This window comes from Urocitellus parryii, chromosome 1 (assembly GCF_045843805.1).
Source record: "Urocitellus parryii isolate mUroPar1 chromosome 1, mUroPar1.hap1, whole genome shotgun sequence".
Lineage (NCBI taxonomy): Eukaryota > Metazoa > Chordata > Mammalia > Rodentia > Sciuridae > Urocitellus > Urocitellus parryii.
Genome location: NC_135531.1, coordinates 106122543 through 106141559, shown reverse-complemented (window position 1 = coordinate 106141559; position 19017 = coordinate 106122543). Strand labels below are relative to the sequence as shown.

Sequence of the window (19017 nt, the reverse complement as noted above, 5' to 3'; positions counted from 1 at the left end):
GAAAGGCATTAGGGAATAAAAATCGAGGGAGAATTTGTACTTTGATCTACTATCTCTTCGTTACTGGAGGCTAAATTCATTTACCAAGTTAAAGGATTATATTTTAGCAGCTAAAACAGATTAATTTTTTTAAAATCCACAATTATTCTCCAGGGCCCTTCTGTCATCTGGACAGGTGAGTTAAATAGAAATGTGGGGGAAAAAAATCACTACACTTGTGTCTTTCAATTCTTTGATACAAACAGTAATTTGGAGTAGCTCTGACTTAGTAATTTGTTTTGGTTTGGGAGATCTAGTACTTTTCATTTGATATTACATCACAATAGTCCTTACCTCCTGTGTTGAGAAAAGCCATGCAGGAGATCTGGCAATTGCACAGTATTTTCCTGGTACCCATTCAGCACTGTGACATAGCTTTGTGACATAAATGGCCACTCTGCCACCTATATCTATTTCCTTCTTTCCCTTGATGGCTCAATTAGGCTCTATTTGCTACCCAAACCTGCATGTACAGATGATACTGCAGTCAGATTTGCCAAAAGAATGTGAGCAGGCATGATGCATTCTACTTTAAAGGTATTTTGGAAACATGCCTGCCTCTTCATGTGCTTACCCCTTCCACAGACTGGATACAGGAAGGTTATAGGAGATGAGGAGCTCCAAAGAGGAACAAGCCTGGGTAGTAAACTATAAGGGACACCTGTCTCAACTATTACGCACCTGTGGAATAAATTTCTATTGTGTTTGAGCCATTTTAGATTGTTCATTATCATGGCCTAATGAGCATGGAGAATATATGTATATTGCTTCAGCCACTATATATATATAAAAGATTATATTTCTTTTTATGAATACAGAGCAGATTCAGGATTTCACTGGATCTATCATAAGGAGACTTGGATCAAAATATATTTCTAACTTTTGGAAATCCCAACCCCAACATGAATATTGGGCCCAGATGCATTGGTGTTTGCTCAGAGTTGCCCAAAAGAACTGAGCGTATTCTACTCCCCAAAGCAAAAATGACCTTAGTAAATAATTACAGCATCTTTTCAGACAGGCTAGGAGGGAGATTCACGTGTGTATTATGTTTTCACCATCCTTTCAGAGTGTGTAGACTTTCTTTCATTTAAGTCACTGTGAACCAACTACAGAACTCAGTCTGGGAATTTGTTAAGAAAGCAACCATCATCCGATACAATGTATCATCAAAACAAAAGGATATTTTTATTTGCTTACATGTTATTTTGTTTTCCTGTTTTTAAAAGTCAGATAAAGTAGGATCTAGTAAGCTACCTATCAGTTTCACTCCTAACACTCCTGTGATACATTAGTAATTGCCAAAATCTCTGTGAAAAAATTCATTTAGGTTATCTTCCCAGTAACCAGAGTCTACTTTACTTCTGAGGTTAAGGGCTGCTCTGAAGTCCAGGATCCTAATTACCCTATTGGATTTAGGGATACCCTCAGTAGCATCCTATATCAGCATTTGCAGTCTTGAAGAATAGCTACCAGTGTATTTTTAAATATGATGATTCTTCTCTTATCAATTTGTTTCTCAAAGCCTTTGGAGAAAACAGTTACTTTCAGGCCTTCTAGAGGGACAATTCACTCATCTGACCTTTGGGTTTTTTCCTTCAACATACCAAGGAAATTATAGATTGAATGAAAGTCCCTGAAATTCACTACTTGCCTTGTGGTGGGAATTTGGGAATTTATGCCTGTCACTAGCTCTATGTGGGACTGTTAGAAGAAAACATACCATCTCACACATCTTAAATTTTATATATAACAAGTATATGGTTACAGAAAATCCTGTTTTCAGTTTGTATCTCATTTTAGAAGACCCTAGACAATACTTTAAGGAAAATCTTTGTCATTATGTGTCATGTACTGACAGATTTCCACTGACAAATACCAACATAATGTTCATTGCTGCCAACCCCAACTATGCACAACTCTTCAGATTTTTCTGAGCTGCTATTGAAAGGAACCTTCTCTTTGATACCAATTTAAATTATGGTTTTGTGTGTAGCCACAGAACTGAATTCTGTTTTTTCTTAGCTGGAAAGCATTTAATGAGATGATGTCATTGTGTAGCCCAAATAATTGGAAAAAAGGCTAGGAAACCAAGCTCTGAAAACAGGCAGAACCACAGGAAGCTATCATCATAGACAAGGGCCTACCATTGAAATAGCTAGTTTGTATACTCGTGCAGTTGGCTCAGAGTACTGAATGAACTATAGGCACCATCACCACCACAGCCTTGGACATTACTGTTGAAAGGAAATCTAGAGTGCTACCTTTTCCTTGTGTTATTTGTTTTGGATTTGCTGGCTCTGGACTTTCTGCTAATTAGGCCTAGTCATGAGGTTGCACCTTACTGGATAACAGAATGAAAACCTGTACTTTTGGGCCACTTTAGAGGAATTCAGTGCTGCCCCATACACTCAGCTTAGCACAATTCTCAGCTGTGGAGATTTTCATTACACTGAAATGGAGGTCAAATGATGGGCAATCAAACCTCAATAAAACAAATGCCATAACATCATTGACTTGAAATTCCATTTTCATTTTGCATTAATGATTATATTCCCATCCCTAGTCAACATCCCTAGCATACTGCTAACTTGGAGAGAGGATAGTAGATTGCATAATGCAATAAGCCTAAGATTTGTAATAGAAGAGTGGTTTTAGACTTTAGGTAATAATAATTATAGTGATGACCATTGGTACTCAGTGTAATGCTGCCCAAAATAATGCAATGAAAAAGTCCAAGTAGGCAGCTCTTGGTCCTGGACCAGTATTTTGGAATTAGAGCCTCAGAGGTTTGTGTGAATGATGAGAAAACTTTCAGTGGCAAAATTCTTACGTGTAAGATCTAAGTGGTATGTGAATAGGCCTAAAGTATGGTCTTATTTTGTTTATGAAGGCAAATATAACTTTATTATAATATACTTTTGTGAAGACTGAAGATTCTCAGTTTTACATTTTAATCTTGGTCTCTGATATTATGGATAGAATCTTAAATCTCATATCTATATTGGTAGAACCAGTTCCTCTTTTGATGTTTATATGTAACCAAACATGTCCTATGTCACATTCAGAAATTAAACACAAGTTTCACAAGCTCCTTCTATCTCCCAAAAGATTAGAAATATGACTTGTAAATGATAGAGTTAAAATGCTGAAAAAAATCTCAAGACAAAACTTTGTAATGATTTTATTTATCAGTCTTCCCAAAGTCTGTTAATCATATCATGGAAGTTGCCACCAAATAATTTTTGTCTCACTTTATCCAAAATTTCAATGAAACTCAAAATTCAGATTTCAAACACTGTTTTCTTTCATCCTTCCCACATATGTATTTTATTCTAAGAAAATAACTCTTTAGACACTAAGGATCTTAAAGACCAACTTTCATCCCATTAAACAATTATTGATCCAGATGTTGATCAGGGGCACCCAGAATGTCCCTGAGAGGGCAAGAAAGAGAGAAAATTTCAGGGGAGACAAGACTGTGTATATTTATACATTTCAATTTTGTCTGTCATGTAATAATATGCTAACATTTGTCAGTATGTTTTTGTTTTAAAATAGTCTGGAAGGCACTATGCTAACAGTGATTATTCCTAGGGAATAGAATTATGGGAGAGTTTGAAAAATCAGATAATGAACTGACATTACAAATAAATGCTAGATCCATGCAGAATATTGGTAGAAGCACTAGGTTCTACAATGACACAGATCAGAAAAGTCTAATCATGATGATGCTTCATGAAGGGAAGGAGAAAGCCATGTAAGGAACAAGTGGCAATATGGAAGCTAATACATTACATAGTGGGAAACAACATGTTCCAGGAACAGGGCATAGCATGTATTGTCCTGAGTCAGGAAAAAGTTATAGTACATTGTCAGAATTCAGAGATGTCCGGAAGGGAAGGGCAGAATGTGATGAGACTGAAGATGTGTAAAGTCTTGGATCTAACAGTGCCTGTAGGTTTTGTTAAGGAATTTGATTTGTGTCTGAAGAGCACAAGAAAGCCATTGAAGAACTTTAATCGCAGGTTATTTTCACTTTAAGTGACTATTCTAGCTATAAAGATTGGACTGTGGTGGAGACTAAGTGGAAGCAGTAGACAGATTAGTAGGGTGGTATAATGGTTCCTGTGAGAAAGGATTCCTGTGTTAAAAAGACCTGGAGAAAGTGAACAAATTTAGGACTAAAAGAAAAAAAAATCTCTGATTTGATAACTGATAGGATGTGAATGGTAAAAAAAGAAGAATGATGTCTGAAATATGATATGTCAAGAGCTTTGTAATGTTTTGAACAACCAATAATAAAAAAAGAAGAATGAATCAAGGATGACTTCCCAGATCTTTTATTTTGCCACGTTCAATCTACTGATAATCCGAGTCAGTGTGCTTTGCATTTGAAATATTACATTTTTCATCTTATTTCAAATTGGGTAATTTTTATATCACTCCCCATCAGGCTTATGGTCTCCTTTACTTATACATTTACAGCATATACACACAGCTTTTTGCTTGTGTGGAACATTTTATTGGATGCCAGAGAATGAGAACTTTAAATTGCACCATTTTTTAAAAAAAATATATTATTTATTTAAATAAAGCAAAAAGTTCTATTAGGTAATTAAGTTACTTGGAAATAGATGAAAATTTTTGAGACATACTTTTAAGCCTTGTTGAGACTGCCCTGTGTCCGCTTCAATTATAAAGCTAACTCAATCCCCCTTCTAGCAGATACTTTTCAAAGAACATCATCTAATATCCCATGTGTGATGATGTTCTTCATTTTAGCTGGTAGGTCACACACTGCATTCAAATTATTATTTGGTCTAATGCTTTCTGCCTTTCTCCAGGTCACAGGTAGTTTCTTCACATGCATGTACAAACCAGAACACTGACAATAACATCTAGAATTCTCTTTCTCTCTCAGAGTTTTAAGAATATGTTCCCAAATTATTCAATGTTCCTCTCATTACATAGTGGGACTTAATTCACTTCTCTGGATTATAAATTGGACATAGCAAACCATGTCTGAACGGATTAGGGCATAAGTGATAGCACTTCACTTGTGCCACCAGGTTATCAGAATCTGTGGTTCCCATCCTGGGCACTCTCTCTTGCTGCCTCTTGGAAACCTGCTTTGGGGGAAGTGAGAACTTTAATCTTATTTTCTTCAGTGGCTATAGCCTGTAGCTCTGGACAATTAGTTTAATTGCATATTTATGAGAAATCTTGAATGAGAACTACCCAAATAAGCTCTTGTTGGATTCCTTGCATGAAAAGAAAATATGATGTCTGTTTTTTTTTTCTTCAAGAGATACATTTTGGAGTAAATTTTTATGTAGCAATAGGTAACTCCGACAGATTGTGATGCCCTAAAGTAAGTACTGTTGTAGCAAAAACCTAAACCAAGAGAATGACTTCTTAACTGGGCAGTGAATATGAAGAAGAGTAACAGTGAATGACTAATGCATCTTAAAGAAGCTTTACTTTAGGTTTTATTCTGAAATAATTTTGGACTAAAAATTTGCATATTAATGCAGATATTTCCCATGTGTTCATTATCCAGTTTCTATCAATGATAACATTTTATGTAACCATAATACATTATCAAAACTAGGAAATTAACATGACACCATATTATTAAGTAAATTTCAGATGCAACGTGGATTTCATCAATATGTATGTGAGAACACATTTTTATAAAATTTTATCCTGCCCAGATTCATAGAATCACAACCATGTGACTCCTGTGTGTCTCCTTTCCTCCCTTCTGAACAGAGACATCTATAGCAGTTGTCCCATGCCCTCTCTCCCCACTGCATCTCTGTTGGATATACGGGAGGTGAATAAATTGTTCCTTTATTTTATCAAGTCTACAGGAGAAGACCTAAACTCATGAAGCTCTACTAAATAAAGCAAAATAAGGACTTTCATGTAAACTTGAAAGTGATTTTGATTGTGAGATTCTAGACTTTGAGCTGATGTTTTAATAGTATGAAACTTTTGAAGGCTTTGGGAAGTTTGGAGGGAATATAAATAATTTATGGATCACCAGGTGGCAAACAGTGATGACTTAAAAAATATATCCACAAATTCTTTAATATGTCTTCTTTGAGTGTGAGCTGAACCTAGTAAGTTCCTTTATACAAAGAGAAGATGGCAGAAGTGATGGTATGTCACTTTTGAGATTATACAAAGACCATAGTTTCAATCTTGGGTGGTCTTTTCTCTCTCAGATCACCTGCTCTGGAGGAATACAAATAGTGAATGATCCTATGGAGAGGTTCATGTAGAAAATTTCTGAGCTTCCTGCAGATTCTGAGAGGAGAGCCTCTGCCTTCAGTTAAGCTGTCTGAAGTTATATGCCTGGCCAGTGTTGGACTACAACCTTATTGAAGACCCTGAATCAGAAATACTCAGCTTAGGCACTCCTGGATTCCTGACCCTCAGAAACTATGTGAGATGATAACTATTGTTTTAAACTGCCAAGATTTTCACTCAGCAATAGATAACTGATACACACACTGTGCAGTACCCTCCTCTTTGGTATCCTGCTTTGTAAATTCTAGGTACATCACCCTGTGTTCTCAACTCAGCCAGCTCTTAGGGCTCTGGTTTTTCCTCCCTTATGCTGAGATCTGGAACTTCCTCCGGGTAGTAAGCTGGGGAAATTAAACTTATTATTTAATTTACTTATCTTCTCTCATGGGTCACAACTCTAGCATGACTGTTACCCAATGTCTGAATAGTATTTTACACATTTTGTCTGCTTTCTAATTGCATGTGGTAAAAGTTAAAATCTGATCCCTGTTATTCCATTATGGCCAGAACTAGCTTAAGCCTTGATCTCAATTTAAATGTGAATTTTAACAAGAGTTGATATCCTCTTGTAACTCAATGAAAGGGTTCTTTGTATTTTCTTAAACTTATTTTCTTAAACATTTTTTGGGGGAGGAAGGTTTTAAGATTAGTTTTAGGTTGTAAGAGTTTTAATGCCAATGAGTGAAGAGAATAAGAAATGGTTGGAGGCATCAAAGCTGACTTTCAATGTAGAACAGACTGGGTTATGAAATCCAACATGTGAACACCTTGTGCATAAGAACAGTTGGTTCCACTTACTCTGATGCTTCGTCATTCACCACTTCTCCTTCTGTCCTTGCTCTGAAAACACAAAAGCAGTGCTTAGTTGATGCTAGCTACCATCTGGTGACATATGTAGTGACCTGTTTCTTCTCAACCAGCACATTTTTTTTTCCCCCTCAGCTGAATTTTTTTTTTCTTCCGCTCCAAGATTGGTAAGGCACACATACAACACAGTTCTGCCTTTCCTCCCCCATTTGACCACACATAATCTACTTACCACTGAATCAGGTTTAGTTCATTCCCTCACATACATACATACTTAAAACTATTGTAACCAATGCCTTATTTGTACATCTAAGTCTCCTCTAGTTAAGGGCACAGATCTTTTCTACATGTCATGTATCTCATAGGCTTATTCTGTTAGCCAGATAAATTATGTGGCTGATAGGTGCAGTGTTACTGCTGTACCTCTGGTTTGAGAGATTGTAATTGGAGTAAAATACCATAAAGAAAACAAATTTCTATCACTTTCTAAAGTATCTTGGAGAATTTCCTGAGAATTTCTACACATAATTAGTGAATTATGCAGAGTGATAGTCTATGAAAAAAATTATGTAAAAAAATCACTCTAACTTTCAAAATTTTGATAGTCTAGTGAGAGAAATAGTACACAGATCATTTCAACTCAAATGGAATATAAAAGTCTTTGAAATAAAAAAATAAATTATAAGAGTATTTCTAACAAAAGGAAGAGTGAATAACAGAGAATCAGGCAAACCCTTCTGAAATGATTAACCTCTACCATGAAGGACCGGTAGGGATTATGCATTATTAGGGGAAAAAATAAAAACAACAACAAAAAAGAAGGATGGGAACTTAACATTGGAAACTTGTGATTTTAAGTATATTTATCTTAATTGTGCATCTCATTTAGTTTTTAAAAAACACAAATTTATGCCAACATATACAAATTAACATGCATTTCTTCTCCAGCTTTACTCCTATTTGGTGGTTGTTAAAATATATGTGAGAAACACCTTATTTAAGACATATTCTGGTGCAGGTGTGCAGGTGTTTTATTGAGACTAGCTCTTGATTTTAAGATTTTGTTATACTTCTTTATAATGAACTGCCTCTGATTTTTGTTTACGGTTAAGTCTGTACAATTGAGTCCATGAAGAAGTATGTAGGGTCCTAAGTGACCCAGGTATTTCTTTAGCATCTGGAAACCTACACTCCAGTTATTCCAGGTTTACAGATTTAACAAGGCAAGTACTGAAGACAGAACCATCTTGACAAACTCACCTAGAGTTCCTTTGTGTTTGTTTTTAAACTCTGGACAACTCAAAGAAAGTATTCTAGGACCCAGCTTATTCAAACAATGGCTTTCCTTTGAAATAAGATCATCTGCCTCCCTTAAAGGCATAGTAGTCACCTTTGACACCAGGAACTGTAGGTAAAACAACAAAGAATGTGGGGAACCAAACTCTGTGCTGGAATTTAAAAAAAAAAAAAAAAGATTTGCATTAACTCTCATTTCTAGGTGTCTGACCTAGTGCAGTGGATTCAAATGACAGGTTAGATCAATCATTCTTGAGTCTGAAGTAAACGGTTTGATGTAGCTGAGAGGTATGGAACTGTAAAAAAGGAAGAGGAATATTTGGGGTTGAATTATCGTCAAAGAGGACAAAAACATATTATTGTGCACAAAATAAAGTACCACAAGGAAAACAATCTCACCTGGCCTGGGATCTTTAGAACATAATATTTAAAATTGATTTCCTTAGTCTTACTCCTATTAGGAAGGACTACGTGTGGGTTAGGAAAGAGAGAGAAGGATGGTGGGCAGGACAGGAGCACTGATGAAAGAGGAGCAGAAGATAGGTGGGATTGGGATAAAGGGCTCTGAAATGTCAGGATGTAAGGGTAGTCAGGGTATTGACTGTCCTGGGAACCTTTGAAGCACACTCCTTTACAAATTACATTATCTAACAAATTACAAGAGACAAAGGTGGGAAGACAAATCAAAGCCATTTGAGCTCTGTGCTCAGGTCTGCAGTAAGTTTTGCATTGTGTGTTGTGCAACTGGGGGTAGAAATGGACAAAAGGAGGAGCTTGAGTAAAGGGTGGTAAAAGAAAGCTTTGCTACCTGCACACGCCTCCTCTGTGGAGGCGGGTAAGAGCAGAAGGTGGAGATGCAAATCGGGCCTTCTGGAATGGCCAATCAGAAGTCAGGAGAGGGAATTTGGGTCCCCAAGGTACCCCAACCCGGAGTTTGAGCACGTGTGCGGTGTTCTGGGACCTTTGTCCCGCAACGTCACGCCGGACGGGCACCCCTGGATCCTCTATTGCTGTCCGATCTGCTAGATATTTTTCTCCTCTACACACCACTTTGCGAATCGTGTCTTTCTCACTTTACTCCTCATTCATTCTTTCCCGCGCGGGTGCGGGGTAGAGCCTTAAGCCTGGCGTTCCCAGGAGTGTGTGGAGCTTGGCACACCAAGTTGCTGAGACTGGGGCACCATCCTCCTCCGGTTCGGCGAGGGTGCGAGCCGAGAGCCTCGGCTCGGACAACACAGCGCTCCTGCCCGCACGGGCAGTCCTCCTCATGTCCCTGAGGCAGCACAGCACGCCCTGCGCCTCTCGGCTCTTGGCCGACTGTGCGTAGGTCCTGTAGGACTCTGGCTGTAGCCCGCTCGGCCTTGGAAATCCCTGCAGCGTTCAGAACACAGAAACTAGACTCATCACCTAATTCGCCAGGGAGCCGGGGCGCTGCGGGGCCGCGGCGCTGCCTCCCCCGCTCCTCCCCCACCCCACCCCCGCCCGTGCTCTGGCGGCCTCCGGGAGTCACACAGCCTGCCCCCCCACCCCCCACCCCCGGCAGACAAAGGGCCTGGGCAAATTCGCCGCCTGGCCTCCTAGAGCTCCGGGGAGGCGTCTGCGCCCGCGGTGGATCGCGCAGGAGGCGCGCGCGGGGCGAGAAGCTGCGGCCGCGCTCGCGCGGTAGAGGAAAAGCCACGAGATGCGCCTGACTCACATCTGTTGCTGCTTCCTCCTTTACCATCTGGGGTTCCTATCGAATGAGATGGTTTCAGGTAAGGTCTTCCTTGAGTTTCCAGCTTCCTTTCCAACTTCCCCAGTGGAGATCAAGAAAACACGGGAGGGCAGAGTTGGTGCAACTGGTGCACGGTGAGCAGAGCTCAATGGGTAGCAATAAAAATAAGCGTGCTGATGCCTATGAGGGGTCAAACTCGGAAGCGAAGCGCACTTCTCCCAACCTCACTTTAACCATCTGTGAAATGAGCAGTACCCTCTAGAGTAGTAATGTTTGCAATTGTACATTTACAACGCCTGGAGAAAAATTGAGAAGTATGCTCTGACATATACTTTAGAAATCACTTAAATTGTGCTGGATTCTTTGCACTGATTTTCATCAATAGCGGTCATCAAACTTTGCTGGCCCACTCCCTCTTTCACCCCTGCATCATCGTACTTTCATTCTGAAAATGCTGGGGTCTGTAATCTGATTGCAAAGCATCGGGGTTTGCGAGCATTTCAGAGCTAGACGGGTGGTCTCCATTCTTTTCAAGTGAGCGCCTTGTATCAGTACAGATAGTGAGTCTGGGAATGCTTGTGCTACGGAACCGCCGCACTTTAAGTCCGGTACTTCTGTCTGCCCTGCCTGCAGGACTGCAGTTCGCCCCTGACCGCGAGGAGTGGGAAGTCGTATTTCCTGCACTCTGGCGCCCAGAGCCGGTGGATGCAGCGGGCGGCAGCGGGGGCAGCGCGGACCCAAGCTGGTTGCGCGGCGTAGGGGGCGGCGGAGGCGCCCGGGGGCAGGCTGCCGGCAGCTCACGGGAGGTGCGCTCCGTGGCCCCCGCTCCACTGGTAGAGCCCTCGGAGGGTCAGTCCGAGTCCCAGTTCCGACCTCCCTTGTCGCCAGGAGGTGAGGAGGACGAGGAGCTGGAATCACAGGAGCTGCCACGGGGATCCAACGGTGCTGCCGCCCTGTCCTCGGGAGTCCCGGCCTCGTGGCAGCCGCCGCAGGTCCCACAGCCGCGGCCGTCCCCGTCCCAGTCTCCGTCCCCTCCTCGAGCCCAGCAAGCCGAACAAGACAGCGATGAGGTGTTGCTGAGGATCCCGGCCTTCTCCCGGGACCTGTACCTGCTGCTTCGGAGAGATGGACGCTTCTTGGCTCCGCGCTTCGCTGTGGAACAGCGGCCAAGTCCAGGCCCGGGCCCCACGGGGGCAGCCGCTCCGCGCCCTCCTGCCCCTCCCGATGCCTCCTGCTTTTACACCGGGGCGGTGCTGCGGCACCCAGGCTCGCTGGCCTCTTTTAGCACCTGTGGAGGTGGTCTGGTAAGCGCCTTTACTCCCCAGCTCTCCACCTTCCCTGCTACCTCTTTGCTTTCCTTCCATACAACAAGCTGATTTGCATGCACCTCCTCCTCGTTTTCAATGTATTCCTCATGAATTTTGCCTTACACAGCACCATGCAGGTGTCTGCATCCTTTGCTTCCAATGGAACATCTTCAGGGTAGACCAGTGAATCAGAAGTCTATTGGATATATAAATGGCCTCCTTCTAGATGGTTATACAATTTATTTTGAGTACTATATTAAATTCTGCCTCCTTGTTACTTTTTGCAGGTGTTCAACTTCTTTCTTTCTCCCGAGTTTCTAAATTAAGCCCACCATGAGATGTTTTTTAGCAGATTGAAATCAACCAATCTGTTCACTGCTAACGCTCTTTCGCGTTTGCTCCCCACCCTCAGCTCCTCATCTATTGTCTTACTTTTTTAATGCCTTACTTCAGAGTTGTCAGAACAGCAAGTCTACAATTTAAATACATCTACAACCATACTAGACACCTGTTCACAGTTTCTGTTAGACAGAGTCAGTCAGCTGAAAGCCTGACACTGTTGTCTAATGAATGACAGTGGACTCCAATCAGTAGTCAAAGGGTTATGGGTCTATGACCAACCATTTTCTCATCTAAGGTTTACATTTTACTGGACAATACCTCCAATTTTTCTTTCTTCAATTCACATAGGAAAGTAGCAAGGTTGAGAGCTTTGTTAACAGGCTGTAGGGACTAAGGTGTCAAAGCCACTTACTCTTTTAATGTACATTGTTTGTTTTTTCTCCCTGTGTCTTAACCCAGGGTTTGGCATAATTATTGCCTTCCATAGTTGGCCTTTATTTTGTGTATGTGTATATGTGTGTGTGTGTGGGGGGGAGTTCAGGGAATAAAATATATATAAAATAAAATTTACCACTGGAACCACTTTTATAGCCACAGGTCAGTGGCAATAAGTATATGTTGTTGTATAACCCGCACTACTGTGACCTTTACTTTTGGTTTAAGGCAAAACTCATAAAATATCAAAAATGCCCATGTGATTTGTGGCTTCACTTTGCTGTTCATACTGGGCCATTGATGAAATCCACAAGAACACATCTGAAAGTAACTTGCTCATTTGGAGAAAAACCCAATAGCAATGAAAAGCTGAAAATATTAGCACAACTAAAGCCATGAAATGTAAAAAGATGATTAAAAATCCAAATGAAACAAAACTAGAATTTTTATTCATGTCCCTCTAAGGTACCATAGTCAATTGATTAAATTGCTGGATAGGTACATATTTTACTAGATTCACAGAATGGTGAGTATTCAACTATGGAAATTTTTTAGTATAAGTGAAAAAATTTGGCATGGAAAAATTACATGAAAAGCATTTACAAATGTTTTCTGTGGAACTGATGTTCGAACACTTCACTGGGGAAAACATTTTGTGGGCATTTCATTGTCCACTAGATTTTGGCTAGGGATTAAATAATTACATATAGGAAGTTCCTGGTGTAGTAAGAGCAATAGGGGATAAAGCATTTCACTGTGTTGAAACATGGACTATTGGTCAGATTTTCCAAATGAGCTATGTGCCCTCTCTATATACTTAAGGGACCAGTGCTAAAGTTATGAGTAGGTTTTTCACAGACTGAATAGGAGTTTGACATACCTCCCTGTTTATCATGTTGGCTTTTTGCTCACTTTTCCTATTAGGCATTTATATATATATATATATATATATATATATATATATATATATGTGTGTGTGTGTGTGTGTGTGTGTGTGTGTGTGTGTGTGTGTATGTCCCGAACTGGGAAATCTTTGTTATTGAGGAAAACTGACTTTGCCAGCATTACAGTATAGCAGTCAGACTTTGAGTAAAATGTTAGGCAAATATCCAAGAAGGGTGGTTTGTTACTCCAGACTGCCATGCCAGCCCCTTATAAGCTGGTGGATTAGGAAAGAGAGAACATGATTTGTTATCTGGACTCTGGTATTGGCTTGCTTCCTGATACTGATAAGTTCTTTACCTCTCCCATAAGAAAGAAGTGAGAATTAGATGATTGAATTAAAAAAAAATGAAGCAGTGGAGTTAGAATCCAATTAATTGTTTAAATGTATCCTAGAGCCTATATTAGGATCTAGAATGCCCTGTCTTTAGGGGCCCACAGATGAGGAGTGTTTATATATCCCATGCATAGGCCAGAAGATGCTAAAATGTCTGTGGTATCAGGCCTGAAAAGTCTTATCTGCTAGAGTATTGGCTTTCTCTCTGTGTGTTACAGATTCAAATAGGGAAATACAATAGGCTGAAGTATGTGCAAACACAGGAATGGTAAGGGCGGTGATGTGGCAGTACTCTCGTTGCTTTTTTTTTTTTTTAATTTCCAAGACATTGTAAGGTGTCTAGTTTTTAGTAGGCACTAAGTTGCTGAAGAATAATATATAATGCATAAAGTACTTTATTACATTTTAAATGATAGTTTGTGAAAAGTTAAAATATATATGTAACAAATTTTGTGAAACAGTGAAATAATTATGTTTGCTCACAATTAACTTAATACCTTAAACACACACACACACACACACACACACACAAGTTCTGGGCCAAAGCAAAATATATCAACACCTACTTTGCCTATGACTGAATGCATAGATTATTTATTGAGTATGATAAGAAGTGACTACTACATCTATTACCACATTATTTGCTTAAATTTAGAATTTTATACTTTGGCAATTATTTTGATTAGTTTGATTAAACAGAATCTGGAGACTTGTATAAATTCAGTTTTTTTTCTGTCTCTTCCTTTTTTCCTTTTGCAATTTATCTATCTGCCTGTCTTTCCTTCCTTCCTCCTTCGCTCCCTCCTTTCTTTCCTTCCTTCCTTCCTTCCTTCCTTCCTTCCTTCCTTCCTTCCTTCCTTCCTTCCTTCCTTCCTTCCTTCCTTCTTCAGGATTTAACCCAGGGACACTTAACCACTGAGCCACATACCCAGAACTTTTTATTTATTTAATATTTTTTATTTTGAGACAAGATCTTGCTAAGTTGTTTAGGGCCTTGCTAAGTTCCTGAGGCTGGCTTTGAACTTTTGATCGTCCTGCCTCAGCTTCCTAAATTGGTGAGATTACAGGTGTGTGTCACCATGCCAGGCTGCAATTTACCCTTTTACCTGAATCAAAGTACTCTATGCTGTGGCATGTTTTGAAGAATTTAATATTTTAGGACCTCCGCTTTGGACGTCACTATGGCAAAAACCAATTTGAAGGCAGGTGTCAGGGCAGGGATGGGGGAAGACAAGTAAATAACAAGGAGAACAAATGAAATTCACATCTAAATGAAAAGGTGAAAATGACTGACTGCATACATGTATGGTCTTCATTCAAGCCATGTTTTAGAAATGATAGAAAAATATTCTGGACAAATCTAAAACACTACTATAAGAGAATGCCATGAATACATCAGACATTTTGAATATCTCCTGAAAAACTGAAAAGAGTTTGGTGGGATTAACACAAAGCATACAGACATAAGAAAACATCTGTGTGTGACGGGAGCTGTGCCAAAATGCTGCTGTACATTCAAGGAAAGAGAATGCAGAAGCAGAATGGAACCACATAGCCACAGTGGAATTTGCCTTTTCTGACATCCAATTATGCCAAGTAGTTATTGAAAGCCACATGTATGTGTCTGTAGGCAAAAGAAGAGAGAATAGAGGCAGGGCTTTCATGGTCATATTGGTGACACCCAGGGTGTATAGAGTCTCCATTCTTAAAGAATGAGCTATTGTCTCCTTGAATGATGTCTCAATGAATGGTCCTATCTGATTCTAAATAACTAGAGTGAAGTTGAGTAATCTGAATGAGACACAACAGATAGGTGAGAGAGAAGCCAAAATAAATAAATAAACAATTGATAAAAAAATGGATGAGCTAACAGCCAAGAACACTTTTAAGAATATAAATCATATAAAAGATAGTCAGCAAAAACTGGTTAATTATTACATGAGACAACAAAATTAATAGGCTAAATAAAATGCTGTAACAAGACAGTAGTGCTCAGAAGAGGAAGAACAATATATATTCATGGAAAAAATTTAAAACCTAACAAATTGCTATCCACAAAAATGTTTTGATACAAGGAAATTAAAATTGCATGAATATTAGAATTAAAGTTTTATAGATGAACTGATAGGTAAATTTGTGACCTAGAAGATCAAATCCAGAAATTAATTCAGAACATAAGACAAAGGGCAAATGGATACAAAGTGTGAAAGAACATTGGTGATCTATGATTTATAGGTCAAGATCCAAAATTTCTCTAATAGTTAATGCTTTTTGAAAAATCAGGTAAAGGTAAAATTTTTAAATGCATGTAGTAGTATACCTTCTAGATTGACGAAGTTTAGGATATGAGGCCAAGTTAGATAGATGATGTTCCAGGTGAGCCTTACTCAGTGTATGCTAAAACCAATTTCCAGTATGGGTCTCTGTACTTGACATGAAAAATTTTAGAAAAATGCAAAGCAGTTTATGTATAGAATATTGAATTTTGAAGATTTTCCAGTTGTTTCTTGGTGCCTAGTCTCAAATAAAATTACAGCAATTTTTCACAACTTTTTCTTATTTTCCCCAAATTTTCATAGAAACAAAGATGTATTTTGCACTCCTATTTTACTTGCTTTAGAATTTAGTGTTTGATTATGTAATTACAAAATGTTGTGCCTTGATACACTCAAACGAATATAGCTGAGTATTGGTAAATATTCAGGCCCAGTGGTAGGAATAATGCATGCAATAAGACCAGGGAAGAGACTGCTACTCATGAGTGTTTGACATGCTGCAGGCTTCATTGACTTATTTTTCAGGTAGAGTGTAGAGTATTTAATTCAATGATTTGAGTTGAATTAGTTGATACATCCAATATGGGTTAGGTAGAGATTGATACTTTTTTTTTGGTAACAGCATCGATTTGTCAGAGATGAGATATAAGCCTTCAGAATGATTGATCAGTTTCCAAACTCAGCATGTTGCAAATAGAGATCCAGATTTTGAAACTGTGGCAGAATAATAGGAAATCAAAGACAAAGAGAGAACCCTATCAGCTTAATAAGGAGAGATTACCTATAATGTTGGTTGACTTTTGAGGATCGAGTTAACTGGATAACTGGAGCATCAACTATCTCCAGAGTTCAAACAAGTGATTTTCAATCCTGGATGGAACTTGGCTACCATTCAATCCTGAGGCCAAAATGAAATTATTTTCAAAATTTTAAGGACTCCAAGTTTATCATACATAAACCTCTAAAAATGGATGCAACGAGTAGTCTCTTTCAACACCTGTTCATCATTAATTACTCAGTGTTGTGTTCTAAGAATAACCAGGTTTGTCCAATTCTAGCATGTTGATCCAGAGGTAGTTAATGCCTTAACAAATATGCATATATAAATTCATAGCTTTAAAAAATTTCACACTGTTAATGCACATATAGACACACATACACACACATCCCCTTAGATCACAAATGCATGAAGATGTTCCCCTCTTCCAGTAGTACTGTTTTATCCAATCTCAGCATGTGTCATAATTTACTTAATTTATTTGGTGTTAATGAACATTTAATTCTAATATTCTCCTATTATGAACACTGCTAAATAAATAAAATTCTTTATAGACATGGCACCTTACCTTTGTAATTTTTATCAAACAGTATGTGTATTGGTACTGCCTGATTTCATGCCATGGGGTCTGGTGCCACTTTATGCTCTCACTTCAGCAGATTATAAGAGTGAATCTTTTTGTGATGTCTAGTGTTAGTGTTATTAAAAAGGTTGATCTTTATCAAATCTAATAGGCCAAATGTTATCTGAGGGTAACTTTAATTTACATTTTGTTTGGTTGTTACTGGTGAGGTTGAATGTCTTCTTATTTCTTGTGCTTTTTATTCTCATTTCCTTTCTTGTTGTATTAATCAGCTTTTTAGACACTGTGACCAAATGCCTGAGAAAAACAACTTAAAGGAGAAAGGATTTAGTTTGGCTCATTCTTTCAGGAGTTTCAGTTCGTGGTCAACTGACTCTGTTGCTTTTAGACCTGTGGCAAGGCCAAAACATGGTGAAAGAGCATGAGAGGAAAGCTATTTGTTTCATGGCAGTTAGTGGGAATAGAGAGAGAGAGAGAGAGAGGAGAGAGAGAGAGAGAGGGCGGGCGGGGAGGTAGAGTGATCACACATGGGAGTCACAAGGAAGATGACCAGGGACAAGGTAAACCTTTCCAGGTCATGCCCTAGTAACCCACTTCTTTCATCTAGGCCTCATCTCCTACAGTGTCCACTGCCTCCCAATAATGTCACAAAATTATAAACCTATCAATGGAAGAATTCACTGATGAGGTTAGAGCCTTCATGATCCAAGCACTTCACCAAAGCCCCACCTCTGAACATCGTTGCACTGGAGACATGCCTTCAACATACTTGGGGGACTTTCCAGATGGAAACCATAATAACATTTGCAGACTTTGTCTTCCTGTCATTTACTCATTTTTTATTAGATTTTTGCTTATCTTCATTTTAAATTCCAGCACTCTTTATACATTAGTATTTTAAAAGATAAACATCAACTACAAAGTAATGCATGCTGAACATAGAAAAATTGCAAAATATATGTCATCTATAATCTTACCATTCAGTGATAAACACTATTAACTTTTTAGTGCTTATGATGAAAAGTAAATGGAAATTTTAAATGTATTTTTACATTTTTCCCCAGATTATTAGTAAGCTAAAGAAAGCACATTTTCTCAAACATAATTTTTGGTTCATTAGATTGGCACAAATTATGCAGATTGAGAATATCTAGTGGACATACTTGGAGAACACTTAATCTTACATGTTAACAGAAAGCAAATTGGGACTCTTTTATAGTCTCTATTGAAAATTTAAATGTACGTATTGGTCTGTTTAGCAGTTCTACTTGTAAAAATCAACTTTAGAGGAATATATATATATATATATATATATATATATGAAAAAGATTTATGTATAAGCTATTTATTGCAGCATTTAGAGCATCATCAGTAGTAAACTAATTACATCTATATATTGTGCTGGAGCCCAGAGAACAAAAAGAGATATAATTACTTGCTTTAAGGTATTTATGTTTCAAACTATTGTTCTTGCCTTCTGTGTTCATCATAGTTCTTTTAGTAAATGTTCAATGGCTATTTATGAAATAACTGGTCTTTCAGTGAGTATATCTTTAAGACATTTCATAGTTTTCCAGATCAACTTTTAGAATGGCATATTTAGAGTGACACAGAGGGGAAGCTTCTGTAATGAAAGTGGAACCTCATGAGCATACTCCTGTCTTACTTAGGGAAGTTATATAGTGTATTCTGATAAACAGAATAGCCATGTATTCTGAATAAGCTCCTTTCTGCATTAAAAGTTAATAAATCATCTAGTTATCTATCAATCAGTTGCTTGTCCAATTTACAAAAATAAGTTTTATTTATTTAATATAAATAATATGCTTACTTATTTAAAGTT

The 19017-nt window shown here is 38.6% G+C and overlaps 1 protein-coding gene across 2 annotated transcripts in view; it reads left to right on the top strand.

Moving 5' to 3' along the window:
* The first annotated feature begins 10066 nt into the window (after positions 1 to 10066).
* Positions 10067 to 19017, top strand: part of Adamts19 (ADAM metallopeptidase with thrombospondin type 1 motif 19) — a 264305-nt gene continuing 255354 nt past the window's right edge. For both annotated transcript variants that reach the window (XM_026408507.2, XM_026408506.2), the window contains exons 1-2: positions 10067 to 10214; positions 10808 to 11478. In XM_026408507.2, the coding sequence (XP_026264292.2) occupies positions 10142 to 10214; positions 10808 to 11478 (744 nt within the window). In that variant the 5' untranslated portion in view covers positions 10067 to 10141. The remainder of the gene's footprint in view (positions 10215 to 10807; positions 11479 to 19017) is intronic.